This window comes from Columba livia, chromosome 2 (assembly GCF_036013475.1).
Source record: "Columba livia isolate bColLiv1 breed racing homer chromosome 2, bColLiv1.pat.W.v2, whole genome shotgun sequence".
Lineage (NCBI taxonomy): Eukaryota > Metazoa > Chordata > Aves > Columbiformes > Columbidae > Columba > Columba livia.
In genome coordinates, this window is record NC_088603.1 from 101,090,078 (window position 1) to 101,116,417 (window position 26,340).

Consider the following 26,340-nt stretch of genomic DNA (forward strand, 5'->3'; position numbering starts at 1 on the left):
AGTTCCTCCTCCAGAGAAAAATAACTTTTCTCTTCAATCGGATTCTGCACTATCACTGCCTTCTGTTTTCCTGATCAAAAGACATCTTTAGAGGTAATAAAAAAAAAAAAAAAAAAAACACACAACAAAAAAAAACCACTCTTCAACGTGACATTAAAGGCTGCTGTTTTCCAGTGAAATGCACTGGCCAGATGCCTCGTTGTGTCCCATTTTGTTGACTTTTGTTTCGCGAGTGTCAGGTTCAGCCTGGATACGGTCTGACACACTTTTAAAGCACACTATCCCTGCCCTGGCACAGCGGAGCTCCCTCCCTTCACCCAGCGCTGCCCTGGGCACCGCACACGCGGAACCGCATGCGGAGATTACAGGACTGCAACAAAATGAAGTTTCTAGTTTTAAACGTGTTGGCAACGGCGGAGAGGATGGAGGCTGACAGGCTCGGCGTGACACACCTCAGGAACTACGCCGATCCCTCCAGCTCCCGCGTACAAAGAAGTACAAACTACAGCCCCTGTCTCTTCCCCACCAAGGTGCTGCTCCCACCCCCCACATCCCCCCTCCGCCAATCCCCCCCTCCTTCGCCAAACCCCAAACCCCCGGAGGCAGCCACCCGGGGTGTTTAAATCTGCAGCGGGGCTGGAGAAACCGCTCCCCCCGCGGCAATGCTTCCCGGCGGGTTAACCCCTCCCCTGCCGTGCCCGCGGCACCCCTGCGCCGGCAGCGAGGGCCGGCGCGGGGAGGCGGAGGGTGTTACCTGCGGAGCGCCGGGGTGCCTGCTGCTTTCTCCGCGGCATGCTGCCGCCGCCACCGCCTCGCCGCCCGCCGCCGCCGCCGCAGAGTTTCCGCGCAGGACTCCTCTTCCGATCCCCCTCTTTTCATGCAGAAACAAACGCACACGCACACAGCCGCGCACACACACACACACACAAATAAAAAAATAAAATAAGGGGGGGGGGGAGGAAGGAGGGAGGGGGAGGAAGGAGGAAAGAAAGCGGATTCAACTTCTAATTCCGCCTAGGAAGAGCGAGAGGGAGGGTGGGGAGGAACGGGAGAGAGGGAGAGGAGGAGGAAGGAGGAGGGGGGGGGAGGAAGGAGAAAAAGTTTGGTCGGGTTCTCCTCTCGCCCGGTCCGGGTCCCCCCCCCGGGTCAGCTCCCGGCGCGGCGAGCGGGGTGCGCGGGGCGGGGGGGAAGGTGGGGTGTGGGATGAGGCAAACCACGGACTGGTGACAGGGATGCCAATTTCCGCCGCCACTCCAAAAACTTGCTTAGGAAATGTTTTCATTTACAAGGTTAATTTTCCTCCCTCTCTCTCTCACACACTCTCTCTCTCTTTCTCTTTTAAGTTCCTTATAAGACAAAGCTCTTCAGTCCTCTCGACAGCAGCAGGGAAGATGCCAGTGGAGATGTGCAAAATAAATAGGATTTGATCAGTTCAATCTGTAGCCCAAATCCATTATCTTTCTTTCGTTCCTTTTTTTTTTTTTTCCTCCTCCTTTTCCTTTCTCCCCTTCTCCCCCTCCTTTCCTTAATCACTTCTTCGTCTTCTTCTCCTCCTCTTTCTTGGCGGTGGAGAGCCGAGCAAGCGGCGGCGATGAGACGGTAAATTCAGTCACTCCCCCCCTCTCAGGCTTTCTCCGAGATCAAAGAGTCTCAAAGCGCAACTTTCTCGCTCGCTCGCTCGCTGGCTTGTTTCAGGCTCGTAGATTTGTGTGGTGTTGTTGCTGTTGTTGTTGGGGGTTTTTTGTTTGTTTGGTTTTTTTATTGCGTTGATAATAGTTTGTTCATTGTGCAAAAAACGAGGTCGATCCAGTCTCTCCTTCTCCTCCCAGCACTTAGTCTAAGAGCAAGAAAGCAAATAATAAAAAGGAGTAAAGCCCCCATACATACATAGACACCGGATGGGAAATGTCAGTCACTCCTCCACCTTCCAAACAGTCACAGATCAAACAGTGTCACCACCGGAGAGGACTACTTTTCTCTCTTGCTCTCTCTTTTTTTCCTCCACAAAGCGAAGCTTCTTCTGATACTAAATATAACGCAAACACAATTTTTATCATGGATTTTTTTTGGCTGATCTTGATCTGCAACAGAAGGAAAAAAAAAAAAAAAGAAAAAAGAAAAAAAAAAAACACACACACACAAAAAAATTTGCCAAAACCAAGAAAAACCCCGGAGAGTGTGTGCAAAGCGGGAGGGGGGGGAGGAAGAAAAGACATTCACTGAGTGGGAGAGATTAACGTGAACTGTCCCCCCCCTAAACTCCTGGGAGAGAAAGAGATCCACTCTCCCTCTCTTCTCTTTTCACTGAAATATAACACACATTCGGATCCCAGGGCTCTCAGACAGTCTCAACTGATAGACAGACACATCGAGCTGCTTTTCCTGCTTCAGTTTGTTACTCCTCCTCCTCTTGCCCACGTCACCCTGACAATTACAAATAGGTCTCACACAAACCCATACCTGTCAATCTTTTTAATTGCTTTGTTTTCATTTTTTCCCCTTTCCCAGAGCTAAACAATATGACAAAAAAAAAAAAAAAAAAGTCTTAATACAGCGCGGCATAAAAGATTCCTCATGTGAGACACGCGTTGAGGGGGTTGTTATTATAATCCACTTGCTAAAGTGCTGTGCAAGACGCATGTGCTGATTTAACTTCAGCAGAGGTCTTGTTCCAGCAAACTTAAAAAAAAAAATAAAAAAACTAAAAAAGAAGGAGATGATACCTCGCCGTGGCACACGTCTAACCGGCATTGAATTAAAAATGATTTGTGGGAGATTACAGTTCATCCTTACTTTAAAATACCAACAGATTGCAGAGCAAGAACTGCAGCATATGAAACATGCTGCTAATAGATTTTGCACAGTATGTGTCTGGGGATTTATATAATGTTAACTGCAAGAACAGAAGGGTTCTTCCCTTTCTTTTTTTTTAAGTCAAGAAAGCAAATAAAAACCACCCAGCTGATTCCTAAAGGAAAACACTCAGAACTGCAATTTTGCTCTCTTTCGGGAAGAAGGGGATTTTTTTTTTTCTTCTTTTAATTATTAATACCGCTCCATTAAGCTACGAGTTCTTTACGCTGGTAGGATGGAGTTAATTCTAGGAATCACACGTGAGCTCCTCCGACATCAGTGCAACATTTCCATTACATCCCCTCCCTCCACGCACTTGGACCAAGTTGGGATTGGCGGACCTATCAAAACATTTACTTTGGTCCCTTGACCCAGCTGATTTCCTGCGCAGGTTCCCTCTCCCAAGCCTATTCTACAGCGACAGATATTATTATTATTATTATTATTATTATTATTATTATTATTATTATTATTATTATTATTATTATTATAGAAATAAGGGAACAAAAAAGTTTTTTCTGACAGAGGGAGTGGAGGAAAGCCCTGCGACCCAAACAACCTGACAGCAGCCTGTTAACCTCCTTCCTCCTCGCAGGACGGCGGCGGGAGGAGGTGTCACCCGCAAAAGACTCCCCCGGCGGCGGGAAGAGCTTTGCCCCATTTAAACCACCCCCTGCCCCAGTCCCCACGCCGCGCGTGCAGCCCGCTCCTCAGCCGCCCCAACGGCCGCAACCGCCGCCGCGCGCGCGCCCCGACTCCCGCGCCTCGCCCGCTAGCGCCGCCGCTAAACGGCTCGGGGTTGATTCGTACCACCTTGAGAGGAAGTGAACGTTTCGCACGGAAGGGGCGGGGCCTCCGCCCGCAGGCAGCGGCTCCTCGGCGGCGGCTAATAACAACATTAGGAGATTAGCTGCAACTTCTCTCCGTTTCTCTAACCTTATCGATCTGATAATTTATCGTGCTTTCCTCCTACTTTCTTTTTCTTTTTTTTTTTTTTGGTAGAAAGATAACCTCTTTTTGTAAACTAAAGAACGGGGCGGGAGGGGGTTGGAGTGTTAGGAATCCGAGGCGTTTCTCTCTCCTCTCCTCTCCTGTTTTTTAACCCCCTTAGCGAGAGGCAGCGTGCAAATTAAAAGCAGCCTGTAGGAGAAAATCCAGCCTTCCGTACACCTGCCTCACTGACAGAGCACGACCCCAGTTGCCGTCCTCAGGCGGGGGCAGGCGGTGCCCGGGTGTGTGTGGCGAGGCGGGCCGGGCGCAGCCGCTGGCAGCGGGCTGGCGGGACGGCCGGCCGGCGGAGCGGGCCAGCGCTGCTCCTCCGTCACGCTAGCGGCGGCAGAAGACGACCGGCTGCCGGGGACCATCTCGCCGCTGCTCCTTTGGCGGCGTTTCCGCGTGGTGGAGGGGGGCTTGGCTGGGTGGGGAGGACGCAGGCAGGCTGCAGCTTGCCGCACAGGGCTTTATTTACATACACAAATAGCTGCGTGCGGAGAGGTTCTCCTGCCCGCTCGGTGGCAGTGGGTCCTGCGAGCTGCCTGGAGAATCCCGAGCTGGAGCTCTCCGAGCAGGGGAGGGAGAGGAGAGCCGAGACAGGGCATGAGTTTTAGCGCGAAAAGCGCCGCTTTGCTGAGCTCCCGGGCACCGCGGTGCTGGTGGTGGCGACGGTGGCAGCAGCCTCCCTGCGCCGCGCCGGGTCCCGCCTGGTCCTACTTCGGTGGCAGCTGTCCGCGGCCCATCCTGGACATGTCCTACTCCCGCCACTTTCTGGATTTCCAGGGCTCGTCCATCCCCAGCTCCATGAAGAAGCTGGTGGTGACTAAGCTCAGCCCAAACTTCAGGGAAGCGGTTACCCTACAGCAGGACTCGCCCGTGCCGCTCCCGGGAGACGGAGACCTCCTGGTCAGAAACAGGTGAGCGCCCGTTCTCCCCCCACCCGCCGCGCCCCGGGGCAGCCCCCTTCGCCTTGTCGCACTTCGTGGCCTGCTCCCTCACGCCAAGCCCCCCTCACTTTGGAGACCGGCTCCAAAGTTGTACCAGCCGCCATCTGGCGACTGTTAACTTCATTTAATTGTTGTTGTTTGTTGTTGTTTTGAACGGCTGGTGCTGCAGTCCGGTCGTCCCTTCCACGTGCGTGGAGGGTGACACTTTCCCCCACCGCGCGGCTCCTGCCCGAAGGAACAGGAACACCTCGAGGCCGCTGTGCCAAGGCGGGGGAGAGAGAAGTTTTACGTTCAGTGTGCGCCTAGGAGGTAGTGAGACGTCGGGAAGCGCTTGCGAAGTCCCTCCCAGGTCCGTGCCCGGGCTCGTTACACGCACGCAGTTCCCAGGCACCCACATAACTCTCTCGGGGACGCTGCACCTATAGCCGTGTGCCCTCGGCAGCCGTGATGTGCGTGCGGGCATCCCCCAGCCGCTCTCCCCCATGTACGACCCGGCGGCTGCTGACTCGCACGCCTTCCTGACCCTCGCCCCGGCGTGGCCCGCCCGCCACTGACCTTCGGCCAGCCGTGACTCACCGGGCAGGCGGAGTGCCGGGGCCCGCCGCCCTGCCAGCCCCGGCCGCCGCGGCACCACCCCCGCCTCTGCGCGCCAAAAGCGGGCGGTCGGGAGGGGGCAGGGCGGCCGCCCGGCTCGGCCCGGCTGGCCTCGGCCTCGCTCGGCGGGACGCCAGCCTGCGGTTGTCGGCGGCTTTTAGAGTGGAGCCGGGTCTGGCGGAGAGCGAGGAGGTGACATTTTGCTTAACATAATACGCCGTAAATCCTGCGCCAGTTCCAGGGCTGCGCGTCCGGCGCGGTGACCAGCTCGGCATGAAATGAAGGCTCTGAGGACAAAACGTGCCTATCCCCAGCTGTCTCCCTAAACCTGTTTGTTCTCGGTGGCTCCTTCCTAGACGCTGTCGTTCCTTAAGCTGAAAGTAAGCCTCTTAAAGTTCAGAGGTTTCTCTGCCCACGAAGGGAAGCTGAAACTCTGGGAACCTCTGAGCAGGCTGCGTGGCTGGCGCAGAAGAGACCAGCAGTCTCGAGTTCTTGTCAAGCAAGGAAATCGTAACGCATAGTTTGCCATGCTCTCAGTAAGAGCTTAGGGATGTTAAACACTAAGTTGGCTTGAGAACAATGCTGGAAGTTCTATTAAGACAGAGTATGATTATGTGTGTAGATGTGTAATCTCTAGCATGTGTCCATATTCAACACATAAATGCATAGTAAAGAAGGGGTAAGGAGGAGGAAGAACAGGGACGCCTTCAGGAGCTGATGAGGAAGCTTCTGTGTAACTTTAATCTGATGCTGACATCACCTACTATGATTTCTGAGACTAAAATTCTCTAAACCTCAAAGTCTAAAACATTTTGTTGCTGCATCCACTAATGACCATGATACAGTAATGGCATGAAACAGCTATCAGGCTGGAGTTAAATTCCTTTTCTTGGAAGAGGTCAGAAGACTTGAGATACAAGTAGCAAGTCTCTACTCGGGTAATGCAAGGCGGAGAAACATCCCTGTTTCTCAAATCCCCTCCCCCCCCCATATGCACTTGAAGTTTTTCTCATCCGCCCCCCCCTTTCCCGTGAATTTTAAAAATGTATTCATTTTTTTTTTTAATATGGCTTCCAGTGTGACTCTTCCTTACTCCCTCTCCTCCCTCCCTGTGCTGGGTGGGCTCCCTGAGTGCTAGGGGGACGTGCACACCTCATGGTAAGAGGGCTGAGGCGCAGAGCTCGCACCAGACTAAAGGCAGGAGCCAGTCTACAGATTCAGGCAGGCAATTACAGGGTTATAATACATCAGCCTATTACACACGTGTTCCTGTACAGACACACGCACGAGTGGGGATAGAGGGGAGGGAGAGGCAAGTGATGAAGTCTGGATTTAGAGTTCATACGTTTTATATTATTTGGGGTTCTGTGGCATTTCCTCTCTATTATTGTTTTCGGGGGAATATCACAGAAGACATGGGATCACGTTACTGAAAAACATTTGCTATATAGGAGCTGTAGCAGGAAGCAAGTTCTGAATGTTTCCCCCTCTCTTGTCACCCTCGAAGTGTTTTCCCATCCTGAAAGTCCTTGACTCTATGTAGCGTTTAAAAATACAAGCCTTAAGTCCAACTGTACGTTTTTTAATAGGTAGAAACATACAATTAAAACCAAAACAATACAGGACCTGAGTTCCAAGAGTGCATTTGTGGATTTGTTCATTTTAGTCCCAGTCATGCCCATGAATAGTATTAATTGCTTTGAGCTTTTTATGCAAAACAATCCTCATCCACCACAATAAAATCTGGTTTTGGATTTAGGGGAATGGGAAGTTAAAATGCGCTGAGTTCCGGTATGGATAGATATTTTAAAATAAGATGGTCTTCAGTGAGGGGGAACTTCCCCTCACTTCCCCCCCCTTTTCTCCTTTGGAGAACTAAGCCAGCAACCCTTATTTCTACTTTTTTAAAAAATAAAAAATAATCCATCCTTTATTCAGAAATGCTTCAAAACTAGAAATCAACGTAAAGACAATTTTTGAATTCTGATTCTGTGGAGGAGAGGAGGGGAAAAGGTGAATAAAAAAAATCCTTAACAAAGCCACTTAAGCTTCATATGTCCGTTTGTCCTGTTTTCTGGTATGGCGGGAGAAGGTCCTTACATTTTATTGCAGGAGAAGGACCCAAAGGCTATGATGATTTTGTCCTTCTTAAAAGTTGTTAGGGGATTTTCGAGATTTTCTTGGGGAAGTGACACATTTCGTTTCTAAAATACCTGTAATGATTTACTGTTGGGCTGGAAGATGGGGAAAAAAGTTTATAGAAAAGGGAGTAAAAGGGGTTGAGAAAGTTTTTGAACCAAGGGACTAATGGATCACAGTAGGAAAAGTGGAGGACTATTCCTGCTGAGTGTTTGGTCTAAATAATGTTTTTCTTGCCCAGTACTGGTTTGGATGACTTTGTTTTGTCTGTGTTTAAAGCTGTGGTGCTGGTTTTCAGTGTCTCATGCTTTGTTGTGGTACGAAAAGCAGCATTCCCTCCCCTCGGCAGTGTCCTGTTTTCTGTAACAAACAATATGAGGGGGTTCAACACTGCTGAGTATAAATAAAACGGGTGATTCAATGTGCGTAATTATTTTGGGAAAAGCCAATCTCTAGCTTTTTTCCCCTCAGGTTTACATCTTAGAATGTTGAAGGAGCAAGCCTCAATTAGCAACTGCTGAATTAGGTAATACATTTTAAGTAAGAAAGTAAAACAGGACAATATAAAAGATTTGAAAGGTGTCTTAAAACCCACTAGCACGCCAAGTAGTTTTACTTCTGTGCTCTCCTTTTCTCATTCTCAGAAGTTAGCAAACTGATCTTCAACTTGTAAATTGTACTTATTTCTTTTAAAAGCAAAATAATCTTAAAAACTGAAGGCATATCCTACTACATCCCTTCTGTCAGCTGGAATGACAAGACAAGACAGTATGTTTTAATACAGACGCTGTGGACAATGGTTTTAATGTGCGAAGAATCTAAGAGACTAAACAATCCTAAAAAAAAGGCGAACAGGAGTTTTGAGTTTGCACACAATAAAAAGGGAGTTTTAAAAAAATTGGGGGGGGGAAGAGGGCTGGACAGCAGGCTGTATTGATTAATAATGATGAGCCCAGCAGCCCAGAGAGAACCATTTCCCGTGGCTCAGCAGCCCTGCAGAGATGGGGAGGGAGCGGGTGCGTGTGCACGCGTGTCCGTGTCTGTGCGTGTGTGTGTGTCGGGGGGAGTGGACGAGCCCCCCGCGCCGCGGGGCAGCGCGCACGGCTTTGTCCGCCCCAGGCCCCTGCCAGCGCGGAGCGGGCAGCGGCGGGCAGGGCTGCCCGGCCCGCCGGCCCCTCTCCCTCGGCAGAGTTCCGCCAGAGCCCACGCAGCGCCCGTTCTCGGGCGAGACCGGCGGCGCGGTGTCCCGGCAGCCCCGCATCCCTCACCGGCGCCCGGCCGCCCCAGCCCCGCGGAAAGCCCCGCACCTTGCCCGGCGCAGCGGTGAGGTGGCCGGGCAGCGCCAACTTGTGCGCCGCGGCCCCTGTAACCGCACGGACAAGTTGCGATGCAGCCCGGGCCGGGAAGAATTTGCATCCTCTGCGGCTCTGGAGCAAAAGAGACGGTGCTGGAGTCCTGCTCGGCAGGCGGATTGCGCAGCTTGCCCCTTCCCCTCACGCAAAGTTTTTGTTCTCAGAGGGCTATTTACCTGCCTTTGTGCTCTCCCAGCTACAGTGCAGCCCTGAGAAAAAGGGGAAACTCCTAGAGGGAGGGCGACGAGGGCTCGTTACTATTACCCCTGCTCTGCCTCCCCTTCTCTAGGTGCACTGCCCCAGCCGAGGGCACGACTGCTCCGCACCATGCGAAAACAGATGTGAGCCGGGAGCGTGAGGAGGGAGGCTCAGCCCGGCGGGCAGCGAGGTCTTGCCTTTCGGGTTGAGGCCGGGGGCTGGTGCGGGAGCAGAGTGACCGCCGGGGGGCTGGCCTGACAGCTACCGAGAGCCCCCAGTTGGGCGAAGGGATGGGACGGGGAGGGGGCCGAACACAGCTCCCCGCGGGCCTCTCACCCTCAGCTCCCTTCTTTGTAAGTTGGGGTGTAAAAGCAGGAGGGAGCTGGGGCTGCGCCGCCACGTCTCGCCTCGGTGGTCCGAGCCCTTCTCTCTGGCGCCCAGGGGACACGGTTTGCCTTGGAAGCTGCTGCTGCCCTGTAACCAATTTTTGTATGTCTTTAAGCAGTACTGTTTGGGTGTTACTTTAAAGTGGGGTAATAGGGATTTTTTGATTTCTTTTTTTTTTTACATCTACGAACAAGGTATAGGCATTTTTTATTGCGGCTGAGCAGCAAATTAAAGGTAGAAGTAAAAAGAGCAACAGTCACTTTCACGTATTTTATGTGTGTATATGTTTATGTGTACGTATCTTTTTATATTAACACATTGCGTTGGTGAAAGTTTGAGGCTCCCCACACTCTGAAGAATGAAGGAGGTCAAAATGAGCAAAACACTTTTAGTTCTTGTTCTGTGTGCGATTTGAGGCTATCGCTAGCTGCAACAAAGTGCACTGTTTGCACACTTCTGCAGCTTTTGCGTAATATCAAGTACACCTTTCAGGTTGTCACTTTCACATGTAGTAACAGTCCCAGTGCTCTCTATTATGTGTGTTTCTTTTTTTATATTTTCCAGTTAACAAGAGTCTTTCCCAGTCTCTCTTCCCTTTCCTGTATGGAGACATTATTATGGTTTTAACAGCCAAAAGAAAAGTTACTAAAATATTGTTTGTGGTTAACCTAGATCATAACTTTATTTTAGGCATTATCTCCTAGTGTTTAAATCAAGTTGTTAGAATCTTTCTGTCTTTTTATAAAAAAAAAAATGGGCACCCATTTTCACCTGTTGGAGGTCAGTACGACTTGATACTCAGTCTTATAATTTTAGTAATTCCGTGCAAGGTTGTTTTGATGTGTTGCACGTAATTTATATAAAGAAAAATATTTTAACATTGACATTAGCTATATCAAAAGGCAAATTTGCTGTAGTGACTCCATCAATTAAGAAGTACTTGCCTACAGTAACATGACCTTGCAAATGACATCGATAGTTAATATGATCATTAGTCATTAACAGTATTATTATATTCAAAAATGTAAATTTGTTGCCAGAATCAACATATTTACCGCTTTGCACATTTTATTCTTCAGTGTTTTCACATCCTCTAAGAAGTGGTCAATTAATTTTCATCCTTCAGTCTTTTACATAATTATTTTTAATTTGTTTAGTTTGGTCAAATGGACCTGAGGAAAATATAAGTTGCTTTTTGTTTTGTTTCATTTTCTTTTAGCAAATTTATCTTTAGTTGCAGAGTGACAGAATGTAAACTACAAGAGTCTGATGGAAGTAATCTCTGGAGTGTACACATTATTCAAATATACCATTAATCAGAAAAAGTCTCGTACTTCTCCCCCAAATTTAAATTGAAGTTTCCTCGTATGACAAATACTTGGTAAGGAATCAATCTCGTTAATATTTTTTTGTTTTCTTCTAGATTTGTCGGCATTAACGCATCTGACATAAACTACTCAGCTGGTCGATATGACCCATCAGTTAAACCCCCATTTGATATAGGTTTTGAAGGCATCGGTGATGTGGTAGCATTAGGACTCAGTGCTAGTGCTGATTATACAGTGGGTCAAGCTGTGGCCTACGTGAAAGCAGGTTCCTTTGCTGAATACACAGTTGTGCCTGCCAAACAAGCAGTTCCTCTCCCCTCTGTGAAACCTGAGTTTCTTACTTTAATGGTAAGTGGCGCTACCGCATACATCAGTCTGAAGGAGCTGGGAGAGTTGTCTGAAGGCAAGAAGGTTCTGGTGACAGCAGCAGCTGGAGGAACGGGCCAGTTCGCTGTGCAGCTTGCAAAGAAGGCAAAATGCCATGTAATTGGAACCTGCTCCAGTGATGAAAAGGGTGGTTTTCTGAAATCCATTGGCTGTGACCGTACGATCAACTATAAAACTGAAAATGTTGAATCTGTTCTTAGGAAGGACTACCCTGAAGGTGTGGATGTAGTGTATGAATCTGTTGGGGGAAAGATGTTTGACTTGGCTCTTAACTCCTTGGCTACCAAAGGACGGCTGATAATTATTGGGTTTATCACTGGCTACCAAAACCCTACTGGCCTTCAGCCCATTAAAGCAGAGTTATTGCCAGCAAAACTCTTGAAGAAGTCTGCCAGCATCCGAGGTTTCTTCTTGAACCATTACTTTTCAGAATACAAAACAGCTCTGGAGCACTTGCTCAAGATGTGTGAAAGTGGAGACCTGGTTTGTGAGGTGGACGTTGGAGACACGTCTCCAGAGGGCAAGTTCACTGGCTTGGAGTCTGTATTCCGTGCTGTAGATTACATGTACATGGGAAAAAACACTGGAAAAATTGTAGTTGAATTACCTCACTCTGTCAACAGTAAGCTGTAAAAACAGAACAATGATATAAATCAGAAGAGAGAAAATGGGCACTTTATGCCTCAGTATTACTAGGAACAATTTCTTTTTTTAAGCTTAGTAATTGGTATTATATTAAAAAACAGCATTAAGGTGTTAATAAAAAGTTTTGTGGGTTGTTTTTTTTTTTCTTTTCTTGAAAGTGCTTAAATCAGTGGCTGTAGCACGGACTTAATGGGCCTGCGTTTGATTCTGTCACTTAGGCTAGTATGAGACAAGAACATTGTTCTTGACAGAATAAGTCTTGATGCAGAGGCAGATTCAGTCTGTCAGACTGGTTTGATAAGACTTTATATATAGTTCAGCTCAGAAAAAAAATTCTTTCAGCAGTTTTGATTCCCTGATTTAGAAATAAAATTATTAGAACGAGACTAAGTAAAGAGTTGCATCTTGTGGTTGCTCTATTAATCTTTTGAAGTTTCTGGAAGAAATTATGCTCTTGATTTTGTGTTACAAACACGATAATCATAATTCAATTGCATCATGGATCATAGTAATATTCTTTGACTGGCTACAGAGGGAAAATTTATCCTCTGATTCTGACATGTCAGTAATATTAAGAAAAGCAACTTGACTTTTTTTTTTTTTAATTATGTCTTTTGTAACTATAAGGAACTGTGCAATTTTCTTTTAAATCTTTAACTACAGGTTACAACATTATCTCATTTTCTTGCCTTTTTCATTTGCTACTGTTACTGTTCACTGTCCAGTCTGGCCTTTAGTCAAGTATTTTGAGATCATTGCAGTGGGATTTTGAGCCATGTTCTCGTGTGTTCAGGTCCTGTATATTTTCTGAAGATCTAATAAAGTTACGAAAAGCTATTTAAATGTTTGTGGCATTTATTCTTACTGATACGGTTCTTGCTTACTAGGTCCTTTGTTGATGGTCTCTGTATAGCAGAGTTCTTTGACCAATGATTCTAGATGTGACTTCCCATAATCAGGCTGCTACTTCTACTTTTACTGAATATTGCTTCTGCAGAAGCCCTTGTACAAACAGCAAGACCATTATGAATGTACAGTCGCAGTACCTCATACACGTACTGATGCTCAGCCATAGATTATCTAGTAGGTACAGTTAAAAGGTTTTGTAAAGTTTTGAAAATTCTTCCTCACTTAATAGAAATTACTAACAGTACATAGAGTGGGGTTTCCAGCCAGAAGTGTAATATTTTCCAGAACAATAAAATACTTTAAATTGTGCTTGCTCTACATCTTTTTTCCATAGCAAATGTTTAAGTTCTTAAAGGCCAATTTTGCCACATCTTTTGAAATTATATACATTTACATGCAGTTGGAAAGATGGAAATTTCCTAAGATCATACACCTAATAATAACGATAGACTGATAACGTCTAGGGGTTGAAGGAAGAAATCCATAGTAAGCGTAATTTTGGGGCATTACTCAGGATTGACTGCACATTACATTTTTAAAAGTAATGTGTAGGAAAAGCTTATATACTACTCAGTAGTACAGGCAGTAGACAAAAGTATTTTTAACTTCGATTTAGTGCGTTCTTATTGTAATTTTTTAGTGCATATGTCCTTACCATCCTGGAGTAGTGTGCAACAAAGAATTGTCCCTTGTTTGGGGCCATGTCTGACCACTGGGTTTAGTCCCACTTTGGATTATTTTTGGGAATGGCAGAATGGTTTCTACACAAGATGAGCACTGAGCCACTGTGATTTTTATTTTCACCAGGGTCTGCTGTTAGAAACATACTTTCTCTTTCCCCTCTAATATTACAAATATTGTAGGGGTATGTGTGTTTTGCATAGTTTTAAAGGTATATTAGCCCTCCAGCTGGATGCTAGAAAGATGCAAACTCCCAAGTACTATGCAAGTTCAGAGCGTACAAAGTTATCACTGTTAAATTTCTGGGCACATGGTTTCTTTTCTTGTTCAAAGAAAAGAGGGTGCCTTTGGTCAATAAATGCATCTTAAAAAAAAATTGTTGTTTGGGGATGTAGTAGGGCGAAACAAATAAAAGAATGCAATTGGTTACATCTGTGATGCACACAGGCGAGTTTCATGGGTAACAATTTTTTCAAATGAAGTTCCTGCAGTCGAATGCCAGCACCCATCCAAGTGGCACGATTTTCAGAGGTGTTGATCACTGTCGGTCCAATAGATTTATGTGTTTTTGAGACAGTGAATTCCAAATGTTTTTGTCATAAAAGGTCATCTTGTAACAGGATTTTGTTTGGACATGCAGCATTCTACTTTCTTTTTAATATGTTACTTGATATATAACATTGAGTAATGCAACTGCCCCAGGCTTCTTCATTAAGCAAAATAAGAGAAGAGAGGAACCTTTGTAAGGTTCACATATATATCTATGTATTTAAATATGACATTTTGTTCATTTTAATTTTGGCTTCAGGCTTATTATTTAGCACTTTGATACTGATTACAGCATTAATAAAAAGTTTAAATTTGTTATATGCAGAACTTGTATGGCCAGTGTACCGATTTCATAGCCCTTTTGGTGTTTGGGTTGGGCAACGGCCACTGGGCTCGTCCTTTCCATCAAATGCCTGTGTTAAGCTAAAGGAGTAACTCGGAACATATGATTGCTGTTCCATGAATGAATCCAGAGTGAATTTTTGTTCTTAAAGATTCAACTTCTGTCATCTAGATTGCTGAAAGAGAGCATTATCAATGGGGAGAGGGTGAAAAGTATTTCTGAAACATGCAGATAAGGCTTTTCTACTGAGATTCGTCATAATTTTTGGTTTGTGGGGGGCTGGAGGGAAGCCAGCTTCTCTTTATTTAAAGCTATATTCTTCAAACTTACAGTTACAGGAGCAGGGCTGACTTTGAATAAGTAAGCTATGATGGATTTAAATAATGTTTAAATATTAGATGGATGGGAAAATGTATATGGCATGCACACACTGAGAGGTTTAAATGATGATAGGACATTGAACATACAAGGAAAAGAAATACTGTAGAGTCACAGCAAGGGATTAATAACAATACACTTAATATGCTTGCAAAAAAGGTGTATTAAAAGCTGTGTGCACAGTGGGGACTTAAATGATTAAAAATAATAATACATTTGCCTGGGAAGTACTAAGTATACTATATGTAGAGAGCAAGGATTTAAATAATAATACTATTAATAATAGCAGCTCATTGAGATGTGGTTGCTAGCACTACATCCTAATTTTACCTTTGTAAATGAATTTGCTACAGAGGAATCCAGCATTGTTTGCTGAGGCTAATAACAGAATTTCCCTTTCCTACACACATAGGCTTCCATGGAAAAACAACAAAGAACTAGATGAAGAGCTGGCTTTTTTCCTGAGTCTGTCACATGTGTGCGTATGCACGCACACACGGACACACACGTACTCACTCTCTCCTGGCCTGCAACCCTCAGCACATTTTACAGATACGCTTCCTACTTAGTTACTATGCTGGAATCTCCTAATACCTTTCCGAATTAAGTTAGATTTCTACCGAGCAATAGTTTGCTATATATTTGTACGTGTGTGTGTGTTTGTGTGTAATGTATATATTTAATAAGTGAATATTAATAACTGCTGTGTCATGAAAATACAAATAATTACAGTCTCTCAAGGAAAAGTTTGCAGTAGTGTTTGCAGATATATATATTCCTACTTCTGTCTAAGGAGTAAAGAAATTTCTCTGCTGAATAGCTGTTAGTATCTATTTTACAAGATTTACTCATTTTCAGGTACCTAATGTAGCTGCTAGCATGCATGCACAACAATACAATTTATATGGTAAATGGAACCAAATAATGGCTTCACTGAATGTTATGGCTGCACTGAAGGGAAATGTCACGGTAAATAGCTGCCAAATTATGGATCATGCCGAAGTGTCACAACTGCACTAAAGACAAATAGCACTAGAGGCTATTGCCACTGTGACGCTTTTGAGTTATGAAGAAGAGGAGCAGCCTGATGTGAGCCTCTTTGTGTCCTCATTATAGCAAAGGGTTACTGGTGCAGTGTACAAGAAAACCCAGTCCTACGTGGTGGCTAGTTATTAATCTGTTCTTTTCGACTCTAACAGCTGTAGCAAACCAGACAATCTTTGCCTTGCTTTATGAATACATATACACGCACACAAACAAAGAAAAACCTGCAGGTTTTACGAATGTAAATGTGTACGGGAAATGACTGGTAATGGAAAAATGTTGTAATAAAATAATCTAATCAAAGAATATTATTAAATTTAACATCGTATGTGTCTGAAAGCTTTAGTTGCTTCTTATGCAGATAGATGTGTGAAATATAAGCAATAATGCACTTTCTCTCTTTGTAAAGACTTGAGTAGTAAGGACATTACCAACTAAATTGCTTCTTCTAAACTGAAGTGTGTCCCGGTTTCTTTCATTTTAATGGGAGGGTAATAAAGATGAAAGACTAACATTTTAACTGATGGATCCCTTAAGCTACAGAATCGAAATTTATTATGTTTTGAGGGAATATGCTAAATCCTGAAATGTGGAAAGAAGAAGCAAAGAAATCCCAGGTAAAATAAAAGCAAAGTAACCTTTTTTTTTTTTTTTTCCCTAATATGACATTTTTGTGAATGGAAAATTACATACTGCTCTTACTTAAGATGAGAAAACAATTTGTTCTCTCTTTGGGGTGTAAAAAAAAAGGGGGGGGAGATATTCGGAGGGAAAAAAAACAAGATTTGAAAATGGAGGGCCACTGCTCAGCAAGTGCTCGCTTTTTTCTAGGTTCACTTTTCAAACCCTGCCTGCAGTGTTCAGGGAAGTGAGCTGGATGCTCTGCACACTATTGTACACACCACTAACGTACCATCCATAATACAGCACAATTGTCAGTCGCTGTTTTACAGAGGGGCCAGGGCTGAACAATCATGGTGGATAAATTACTTTTCTATTCTACAGCAAGTGGCCTTCCTACCATGTGAAGCTTAAGGTCATTGGCAGGGCAGCGAGGGGGAAGCTTATATATTAGTTAACTCTAATGCACTAATAGTGTTCAGATAGAGGAACTATACCAATTAATTACAGTTAGGTTTATTCTTTAAGGAGGGGGGTGATGACAAGTTACTGTGCTGAGATACATATGTGTATATATATGCATGTGTTTTGCTTTCTTGCTACTCCCCTTGCTACAATACTCCTATAGATAACTTGTTTTATCATTAGTATCTTCATTAGAGCCTTCAATATTAATCATTGCAAGCATCCAGGTTTCAGAAAAAATAAAATATACTAAAAAGATTTTTAGTCTATAGCAAGACATTTTGCTTGCATTTTTTACAGTGTAGTCTAAAGGGGGAGGGGAAGAAAAACCTGTCAAAAATTAAGTAGAACATTCTTGAATGGCAATTAGCATGCCCAGAATTTATTTTATGTACAACGCAGTGGCAAGTAGCTGCTTCTTATTAAATGAAAATCCGGTATTATGTACTTCAGGAACATTCCAACTAATGAGTATGTAATGTCCTTAGTATAACACAGAACTTCTTTTTGTGTTCACAACCACAAGATGCTGGAAACTTGACAAATGATATCATTTAAGACAGATGCCTGCCTTAGGGACCTGTTTTTTGGCTTCCTGTTTCTGGTTTTTATTTCAATAACATTTGTAATTGCCACAGGATCTGTACCTGTGTAGTGTTTTAACCCCTTCAAATATACCCCATTGCATTAACTCCTTGGGTAGGTATGCAGGAGTATTTTCTGGTTTTGGCTTTTTGTTTTTGTTTTGTTTTTTTTTTTTTAATTTTTATTTTCCCCTCCCCAGCTGGTGCGTTCTTCCCACCTCTCACTAGCATAGATACACACATAAATAAAAGCTGGGCATTATTAGACCAGATGAAATAGTAACGTTAGAGGGGGTAAATGCTTTCTGCGCTAGCTGTGCTTTACTGGTGCAAAAGTACGTATGGACCCAAGGCAAAAAATAAAAAGCTGTCAGTTGTGGCCTGCTGATTCTCAGTGAGCTACGACAAAATTCCGTGTACACGGCACAGGCACACAATACCTTGGTCCCAGTTATACTTTCCAACGTGTGTTCCTCCCCACTTACACTCCCATGCTTTACTTAGGTTGTTGGGCAGGAGGATTTTTGACATCACTGCAATTTGGTGGTGGTTATAAGGGCCATTTTGGCAGTGGTGGTTCAACACAAGTTGTAAGTCTGTGCTGTGCCCTCCAGCAGCGCCTGCTTCCAGGAAAGCCCTTAACACAGGCAATAGGAGTTTTCAGCTCCCCAGGTGCTCAGCACAGATCCTGGCAGCCTGCAAGAATCCTTCCCACAATCCAGAGCAGCCCAGTTGGTTTGGTGGTGGTTTATAGCATGTTCTTTCTCTGTTTTGCTTTTTTGTAGGTCTTGCAAAAAAAAAACCAAAACCAACAACTTTACAAACGGGCTGCACACAAGAAGCTTCTGTGGTTCTGCTTAGGGGAGTTTTCACTGGGAAGCTTCGCTAAATCCTACAGCGTGCCATATTAACAAATAAGGGCTGGAAAGAGCGTGAGTTCTTGGCACCTATTCTGCAGGTGAGAATTTTCTACTTGTCAGATGCACTTAGCTCTCCTGGACTTACAGGGCTTTCTGATGTCATTTTGAAGCAAAAATGTTACATTCAAGCCTTCTGTCACAGGACATGTAGTCTCATTGCACCTGTACTCTTCAGCCAAGTTTATCCTGTGAAGTGTCGAACAACCTCATCTTTCTTCAGAACTGAAACTTAAGGACTCTGAAAACCTCAAGAAACATCTCGGTTTACTGCAGGACCAGACAGCACATCATACAAACATACCCTCTGGGCTTTCTGTTAGAGAAGGAGGAAGAAGTCTTTATCTTTCATCACAAGAGGGAGGTCAAAAGGACCGAGCGAGTGCCAGACCGAGTCACTTCTGCTGTTCTAGAGTTCATTTGCAGAGGAGCGAGGCAGACACACAAATCTCATTATGCATTACGAGGATCTGTGCACAGGCTTCTTGTGCGCTGTCTTAAAACTGAACCCCTAAGGGGCTAATTCACAAAGGGAATAGGAGGAAAGCAAATTTGTATGTTTTCTGGAAGCAGTAAGACATGACATGCAGCGCGGTTCTGGCTGATTACAGCATGCCTCAGGTGAGCTGGGAGGCACAAGGCTGTGAGCCAAGTGATTTCAACCACCCAAAAAGACAACTCCACAGAAATGCATTGTGTGGGATGTCTGATCGCTACAAAAAAAACCACCCTGACTTCATTCATGTTGGCATGACATTATTGGCATGACTGTTTCTGGCAGCCTATCAGAAAGTTTTATTTGCATCCAGAGTTTTGAAAGCCATTTCATAACGTTAAATAAGGGTAATGCTGCTAATGTCTGGCTTAATTGCCCCTTGACACCTATGTGTAATCTCTCATTGAAGCCCTAATGAAGGGTTCTTCTCAGGTTGTGTTATTTTCGAAGTAACCCCTGCATACAAGCAGCATAATGTACCTTTCCTCCCTGCATAGGTGTGGCAAGAATAGCCAGAAGGAAGTGGATAAAGTATGTTATTTTTCCTGTATTCTCAGTAATCGAGATGCAGAGTCAGTTATTGGATCATTTGACTTCTTACTGAGCTGGGAAACCTCAATCTGCTATCACAAGTGCCTACAAATAAGGGAGATATTGAGTCAGTTTCCTCTCCTGGGAATGTAAATGAGGAACAAGAATAACGCACTTGAATTCAGTGTAAAAACCGTCTTTGAGAAGAACCTGGCTCTTATTTCCTTGTGTTTGTGTGTATGTGTTCACGCTGCAGGAAAACAGTTCTAACACAGACCTGCCTAACCTGAAATTGTAGTGAAATTTCCCAGGGCCTCCAGATAACTCCCAAAGTCTTGGGAAACTCAGTGTTTTCGCAGCCACCGCTGTTGTAAGAGCTCTGGTGGCAACAGCAGCAGCTTTGCAAGCTCCGAGCTCTCGGATGACGAGTGGTGACAAAGCGAGCCCTGCTCAAGAGAAACTGCTACAAAGGCAGCCCTCCAGTTCTCAGGTGTCATTCTCAGGATGAATTCAGGGGTGAGGGACAGCTTGTCATCCCTCCTAGTGTAAAAAAACAGTTCTCCCCCACCTCAAAAATCCTGAGTTACTTGATAACTATTCTTCCCTTCTCCTTCTTTCTCTCCACATCCCTCCCTACTCCCAGAAAAAAAAAAAAAAAAAGTGAAATAATAAAGGGGGAGGCTGCTGGAAGTGTGGAAATGTTTCAGGCTTTTCTCTCCCTTTGCACGGGGGAGTTCAGTTATCCTTGTCTTGTAACGTGTCTAAACCTAACAAAGCACATAAAAGTTTTGCCTATAGGCTCTGCAACAAAATTTGAGTAGATTTATGATGAATATACATAGTTTCTGTTTTGCCACAGAAAGAGACATCACTTTTGTTTTTAATATACAAGGTCTTTTATTCTGGTGAGATGGGGAAGAAAAAACAAACCACCAAGGACTCTTTCCACTTGTATGATTTCATTTGCAGTGTCTTTCATTCTATCTGTTAGTGCTACAGTTTAATGTAATGAACCTACTTTTATTGCATTTCTTCCTTTCCTGTTTGCAAAAATCTGACATGTTCAACAGTCACAAAATACATGTCATGGTGCAAACAGTAAGAAGCCAAATATTCTTTCTTTCCCACAAAGCTGAAATTGTAGTGGTACAAAACAGTCCAGCAGTGGTTCTGGTATGAACCAGAGTACTGTAAGGTGAATGGAGGGCTGTGGATAAAACATGTTGTAGAGAAAAAGGTTGTAACAAGCAGGGGCAAAAAGGGACATTGGTGGTGGCATTGTTTTCAGGTGACTGGGTTTGTGCTTCCCCTTGGATGAGTTTAACAAGCAGCAACAGGCATTTTCTTCCTGTGCAAATCAGAGGCGGTCCTAAATCTAGCAGCAGTACTTCACAAATACATTGCAATGAGAACTAATGCCAGTGCCCCTGATTTCTGCAGTCTTTTCTTCTGCCTTCTTGGCCTTATGTCACATTTTCAACTAATTACAAACGCAAAGTGAAGACAATTATTTCTTTGCTTCCAGAAATATATTCAGGACTTTACCATGTCTGCTACATACAAGTGGCAGTAGTACCTCTTAAAACTTTCAGTAAACAAAATGCTAACAATGCCTTAGTGATGAATGGAGGGGAATGAACAGTTATTCAGGCTTAGATTTAATTGGGACGTCCCAGCAAATTTTTTGCCGGAGTACAACTGACATTCACGCTTACCCAAACCATGGAAAACTTTCTTGGTCCTTGAAAGTTAGCCATGCTGTGCTGGAGGGACTACAGAGAATAGCACTTTTCCAGCGCTTTCCTCTCTATCACACAGCAAGTGGAAAGGTTGAGCGGACCCCAGTTCTGACACTTCTACATCAAGCGACATGCATGAAGGCCTGAATGATTTTAAGGAAACCACACAAGCATTTTTACACTAAGAACCTGTCTCACTCCAAGAAGATACAGTCTCAGAGTGCTGTGAGCAAATTAGCCTTTTTGCTCAACTCTGTATAAAAAACCCAAACCAAAACCACAACCCTGAACACTCGGTCTTATCCCCTGCCCCAGGGCTGTCCCAGTTCTCTGCCTGGCAGGCTGTCTTTACTCTGAAGCACACCAGCTCTCCGTATCTTGTATATTTTAATATCGACACTGATCTTCAATCAGCATTGCCCTGGCCTTCCAGTGAAAATATGCCAAAATGTCACAGGTTTCCAAATGAAATGCAAATACTGAACTTTCTGAAATTTACTGATAGTATTTTACTCCGTAGCAGCATCCGAGTTGTACCAGCGAGACACAACAGAAACAAGGGTTTTTGATTCCTGACAGCAAAGGTAAAGCTCCCTGCACTTGCCACTCCAGAGGTGTCTCAGCTGGATCGTGTGTAGCACCTCTGGACAAGAATACGAGTCCTCTGCTTGCTCACTCGCTCAGCATAATGAAAAGAAGCGATGAAATACTCAAAGTCAGGTCAGCCTACGTCTTGTCGTACATAACTGTTATTACACAGATGTCACAGCAGCAGATACAAAATAAATACCTGGATAATGGAAACCATTTGCTTTGCCTTTAGCCACAGGCATCAGGTCTGATTTACTGGTGGCTGGCAGCTAGAGACCATAGGAGAGCCAGGTCCCTATAGCCAGCCTCACCTTTACACACTCAGAGAAGGGAAAAGAGCCACAGTGGAAGCTGCTCTGGAGGAGAGTTTCTTGTTTTTCTCCCATGCCCTCTTCCCCATGCTCCCTACTGTTCTGCCAGGGCAGGGAGATTTAGCAGAGCCATGAATCTACGCTTACGTGCTGCCCTTTCATCATTCGGACCTCGGGTGGATGTACACAATCTGGAGCAGTCTTTGCTCAAGGCAAACAAAGTAAAGGAGGAGAGTGACATTTCAGTCTTTCATTGTAGAGTCATTCAGGTCACTCGCTGAAATTATAGACACCAGCTCCAGCAATGTTAACAGCCAACTTTAGATTATTAACCACTCTTTGGACAGGAGTACATTTACGGTGCCAGTGCGCAGAGAATTCCTCCAAATTACAGGGTGTCCTAACATAGCCGGTCAAACCACACGGACCTCTAGATGCAGTAAGCAGTGTAATTAAGTCTGTTTTCTCATTTGTACTTTCCCAGCAGCACTCAAAATACACTCTCGACCACTGGATGCTGCTCATTGCATCAGGCTGTGAAAGGAGATAAGAGCGAAGGGTGCCTTAACAATAGCTCATTAAGGAAACCTCAAACATTTTCTTATATTGCATTATTTATATTTTGGGTGATAATAAAACACTGTTTCCAAGGCAAAGTGCATTCAAGAAGCTTATTGGCCTGTAGGTGGTTTCATTTGATTAGATTTCAAAAGCGAAGGCTACAGAAATTTCTTTTATCTGCTGCTGTCCTGAAAGACCTGGTTTTTTTTTCTACATCTCGTCAGGCCATACATTGTCAATACCACTGAGATCCACCAAACTTCATTAGCCCTTTCAAATATTTCTGGGAAAGGCAGTGACCGTGTTTTTCCCCTAAGGCTCTAGAAATTTGTCTTCACTGCAACAATCACTGGCATCTTTGGTAGGATCCATTTTTTAATATAATGACCTTCTGCATACAAGCAAACACGAAGAGCACCTAAACATTTAGATTCCTGTGAAAAGATCATAAAGCTGATTTTACACAAAAGAGTCCCTATGAAAAAAACACAACAAAAAATAATAATACAAACAAAAAAATAATAATACAGGTAATGGTCATGAATGCCTATTCTCATTCCTTAAATTGTATTGTATAGTTAGTCGAGCACTGCATTAATTACAGTCTTTCCTCATATTCTTTCTTTATTCTCCTACAGAGCCATTCTCACTGTGTAACTCTGCTGCAGTACATTTTGTTACCTAGGTACAGATCCAAGAATAAATTTTGGCCCTGATCATGGAATATTCACTCACTTTCAAATGTAAGTAAAAGAACTGAAACTAGTTAACTGGAAACTGCAAGTGCTGAGAATTCCTAGTGTATTATAGTGCAACTCCCATCTCTTTAGCTTTTCTTTCTGTTGTTTCTTTGCTATAAACATAATACTACTGACTATTAAAGCTAAAAAAAAAATCCCAAACCAACCAACCAAACAACAAACAAACAAGAAAACACCAAGCTGGAAGGGGCAGAGGGGATAGAAACTATAAGACATTCCAAAGAGAACATGGGGAATTTAGGTTGAAAACAGAGACTATGCCATGTAAGGAGAAGATATTCCCTGGTGTGGAGAGGGAGTCTAACACAGTTCATAGGCTGTGAATGGATCCCTGTGTCTCTATGTAAGAATTATTATAATTGAGAGACCAGACAACTAGAAAGAACTGCTTCTCATGCCATTTTAAGCCCTGAAAGTGTCTACTAAATGTGCTGAATGTGGAGAATGGCGGCCTCTTGATACTAAATGAGAAAACATTGTTTAACTAATTAGTATAAAGTACAAATACTTTCATTATCTGAAAGAGTCTAGTAGCTAAAAACCAGAAACATGGGGAGGACAAAAGATTTCTGATTATCAGTATCATACGATTAGTTAGACTGTATATGCTCTTCACTGCCTTTCTGAATTACAGATCGCCGAGATCTCCATCCAGAAACACAATGTACTAGTATTCATCTTGTCAATGATATATACTCAGAGGGCTATTTCTCTAATTGATGGCTTCATCATTCAATTCAAGATGCATAAGGATAACTATTGTTATCTAACACTAACTATCATATGTTCCTATTGTTCCACACTTCTCTCCTCATCAATAGCATCTAAGATATCCTATCTAAATCTTCAAGACAAGCAAAAGGAAGATGCATTATTTGTTGACTCCACACATCGCATTAGTAAATGTTTGTGAGCAACCTGCACATCTACCCGCTGACATCTTTAAGTATTCAATTAAAATTGGACAAGAGAGTACACCAATACAAATAAGTACTCAGTCAAATGAAAGCTTTGCATTGAATTCTTAAAGTATTCAAAATCAGGTGCTTGCTAGCAGGCACTCAGCTGAAATCAGGACAGTGATGTGAGTGTGAGGATGAACTGTGTATAAAGGGAAGGAGGCAGATTGCTTTATGGTGGAGCCATGGCAGGGGTTTGACAAGAAATGCTTCTCCCAGCACAGCTAAGGAAGGAAGGAGAACCCTATTATATGGATGAGTGGGGCCAGCAATGGCATCTTGTCATTCTAACTTGTATAAGTAAGCAAGCTTAATTGCTCCTTGTCTTTTCAAGATGACTTTCCACCAACAATCTCATTATCACACACATATGTTTATTGCACATAACCAAGTCCCTTCACACAGACCTGAATGCAATGAGGACAGCAGCAGTATTACATTATCTAGTAACATTGGTTTTCCTTTTTTTTTTTTTTGTATTTTTAACCAGATGGATGTGACCTGCCTTCTCCTTCTGCGACTAACAGGGTGACCAGAGGCAGTGGAATGTACACCAGGATTAGAAAGAATAAAACCAGAGGGAAAGCAAGCTGTCAAGAGAACAGTGTACTGAAGAGGAAAAATGTAAACATGACTTCTATTTACCAAGATTAATATGTAAAGTTAACATGTTTGTCATGGAGTACATTAATATGTATATTTTCCCACTATGTAGATCTTTTCTTATATTACTTATTAGAAAGAGATATAATCACAATGATGGGGCAAGAATGTCACTTAAAAATTAGGTGATGGCCAGTCAACATAATATAACCACTATGGTGTCATTTCTGATTTAGATGTGGTGATATCAGTGTAATTGCTGCTGGGAAGAAATTATAATGGCTGCTAATGATAAATAAAATGACAAGAAGGAGGGTCCTCCTTCACATATGATTCCAAGCAAAATTCAACTGCTGAATTCCTTAAGCAACTCAGTGCCGTTCATTGATGAAGAGGAAATAAGCAGGTTTTGTGGAGCTGTGCGGCCGTAAGAACTGCACTGTCATTTCCCAAGCCCAAGCATGGACACCACAGGTCTAACAAGATTTCACCACACTTTTTCCACTCAGGGGACATGTAGTAATGAAGCTCACATGAAGTGAATCTTAATACAAAGTTAAAATTATTCTAACAGAAAGCCCTATAGCTGGCAAACACAAAGATAAGCAAAAATTAGGTAAAGGCAAACGTATAATCATGTGTGTGGATACTTTTCAAAGCCCCCAAATACTCCAGTCTTGTTTCTGTAAACACAGGCAGCCATAACCCAGAGATCAAAAGACCTTCCTACATTTGTTTTATATCATAAATGTGTCAAGAATGAGCTACACGAAGCATCGTTCACCCGCTACACATGGCTTGTTAACCTAGCTGAGAGCATCTTTAAACTCATTCACACACTAAAAGCCAGGAAACCAACATTTGATTACTAGTTCTAGCATCAAGATCAAAGACCACATCTTCCCATCTGTGAAGAGCATGAGCCAAATTCTTTTCTCCTCTCTCTGCAGTCGCAAAGGAATCGAAGAACTTGGTCAACATTATATTCCACATCCTGTGAATAACACAGCTCCAGTCTATAAAAGCACAAAACCCAACAGTGTGGCATACATACATGTGTTTTTTTCATAGGGATTAGGAAAAAGGTATAAGTAAATCTTAAGTCACATCTTCACAATACTCCCTGTCTGCAGCTATCCAAAGCTCAGAGACTGGTTGATCTGTAAGTCTTATCTTAATATATAAAGTGACAACACCTCTTAAAAGAGAAAATACCATGTACCTGGCATTTACTCTTCATTTGGGATCTTCAAAATGAATTACTAGATGGTGGTGTAAGGGTTAAATTTTAAAAATACATTAAATTAAAAACACAAAAAAAGATAGGGGCAGTATTCTTCAACCAGTTATTTCATTATCACAGCTGGGTTTCTAGTTACCTGTTAGTCAAAGACAGTTTAAAAATATAAATAAATAAAGATCAGTGTTTGCCTGGAGAATGAACCTGTTCATTTTCAGGTGAAACCAATCTGCT

The 26,340-nt window shown here is 43.6% G+C and overlaps 2 protein-coding genes across 8 annotated transcripts in view; one reads left to right on the forward strand and one right to left on the reverse strand.

The window, feature by feature from the left end:
• The window catches only part of TSHZ1 (teashirt zinc finger homeobox 1), a 61,479-nt gene extending 57,791 nt beyond the window's left edge, over window positions 1–3,688 (reverse strand). For all 3 annotated transcript variants that reach the window (XM_065053012.1, XM_065053011.1, XM_065053010.1), the window contains exon 1: window positions 755–3,688. In XM_065053012.1, coding sequence (XP_064909084.1) covers window positions 755–794 — 40 coding nt within the window. In that variant the 5' untranslated portion in view covers window positions 795–3,688. The remainder of the gene's footprint in view (window positions 1–754) is intronic.
• Window positions 3,689–3,733: 45 nt separating this feature from the next.
• On the forward strand, window positions 3,734–25,903 carry PTGR3 (prostaglandin reductase 3). 5 transcript variants are annotated; one of them, XR_010470397.1, is made up of 4 exons: window positions 4,624–4,763; window positions 18,183–21,800; window positions 23,182–23,286; window positions 24,754–25,903. XR_010470397.1 is itself a non-coding variant. In XM_065053013.1 (2 exons), the coding sequence occupies exons 1-2, from the start codon at window positions 4,450–4,452 to the stop codon at window positions 11,809–11,811; spliced, it is 1,239 nt and encodes a 412-aa protein (XP_064909085.1). In that variant the 5' UTR covers window positions 3,734–4,449; the 3' UTR covers window positions 11,812–12,660. The 5 variants fall into 5 exon arrangements, 1 of the variants encoding a protein (XP_064909085.1); XR_010470396.1 differs by having other exon boundaries at window positions 18,183–18,355; window positions 18,460–23,286; XR_010470398.1 differs by having other exon boundaries at window positions 18,183–18,355; window positions 21,601–23,286.
• Window positions 25,904–26,340: the final 437 nt, after the last annotated feature.

Excerpts from the sequence above, each read along its gene's own strand:
- PTGR3 (XM_065053013.1), top strand. The coding sequence starts at position 4,450 with ATGAGTTTTAGCGCGAAAAGCGCCGCTTTGCTGAGCTCCCGGGCACCG. Across the intron at positions 4,764-10,886 it reads GACCTCCTGGTCAGAAACAG|ATTTGTCGGCATTAACGCAT; the intron begins GTGAGCGCCCGT and ends GTTTTCTTCTAG.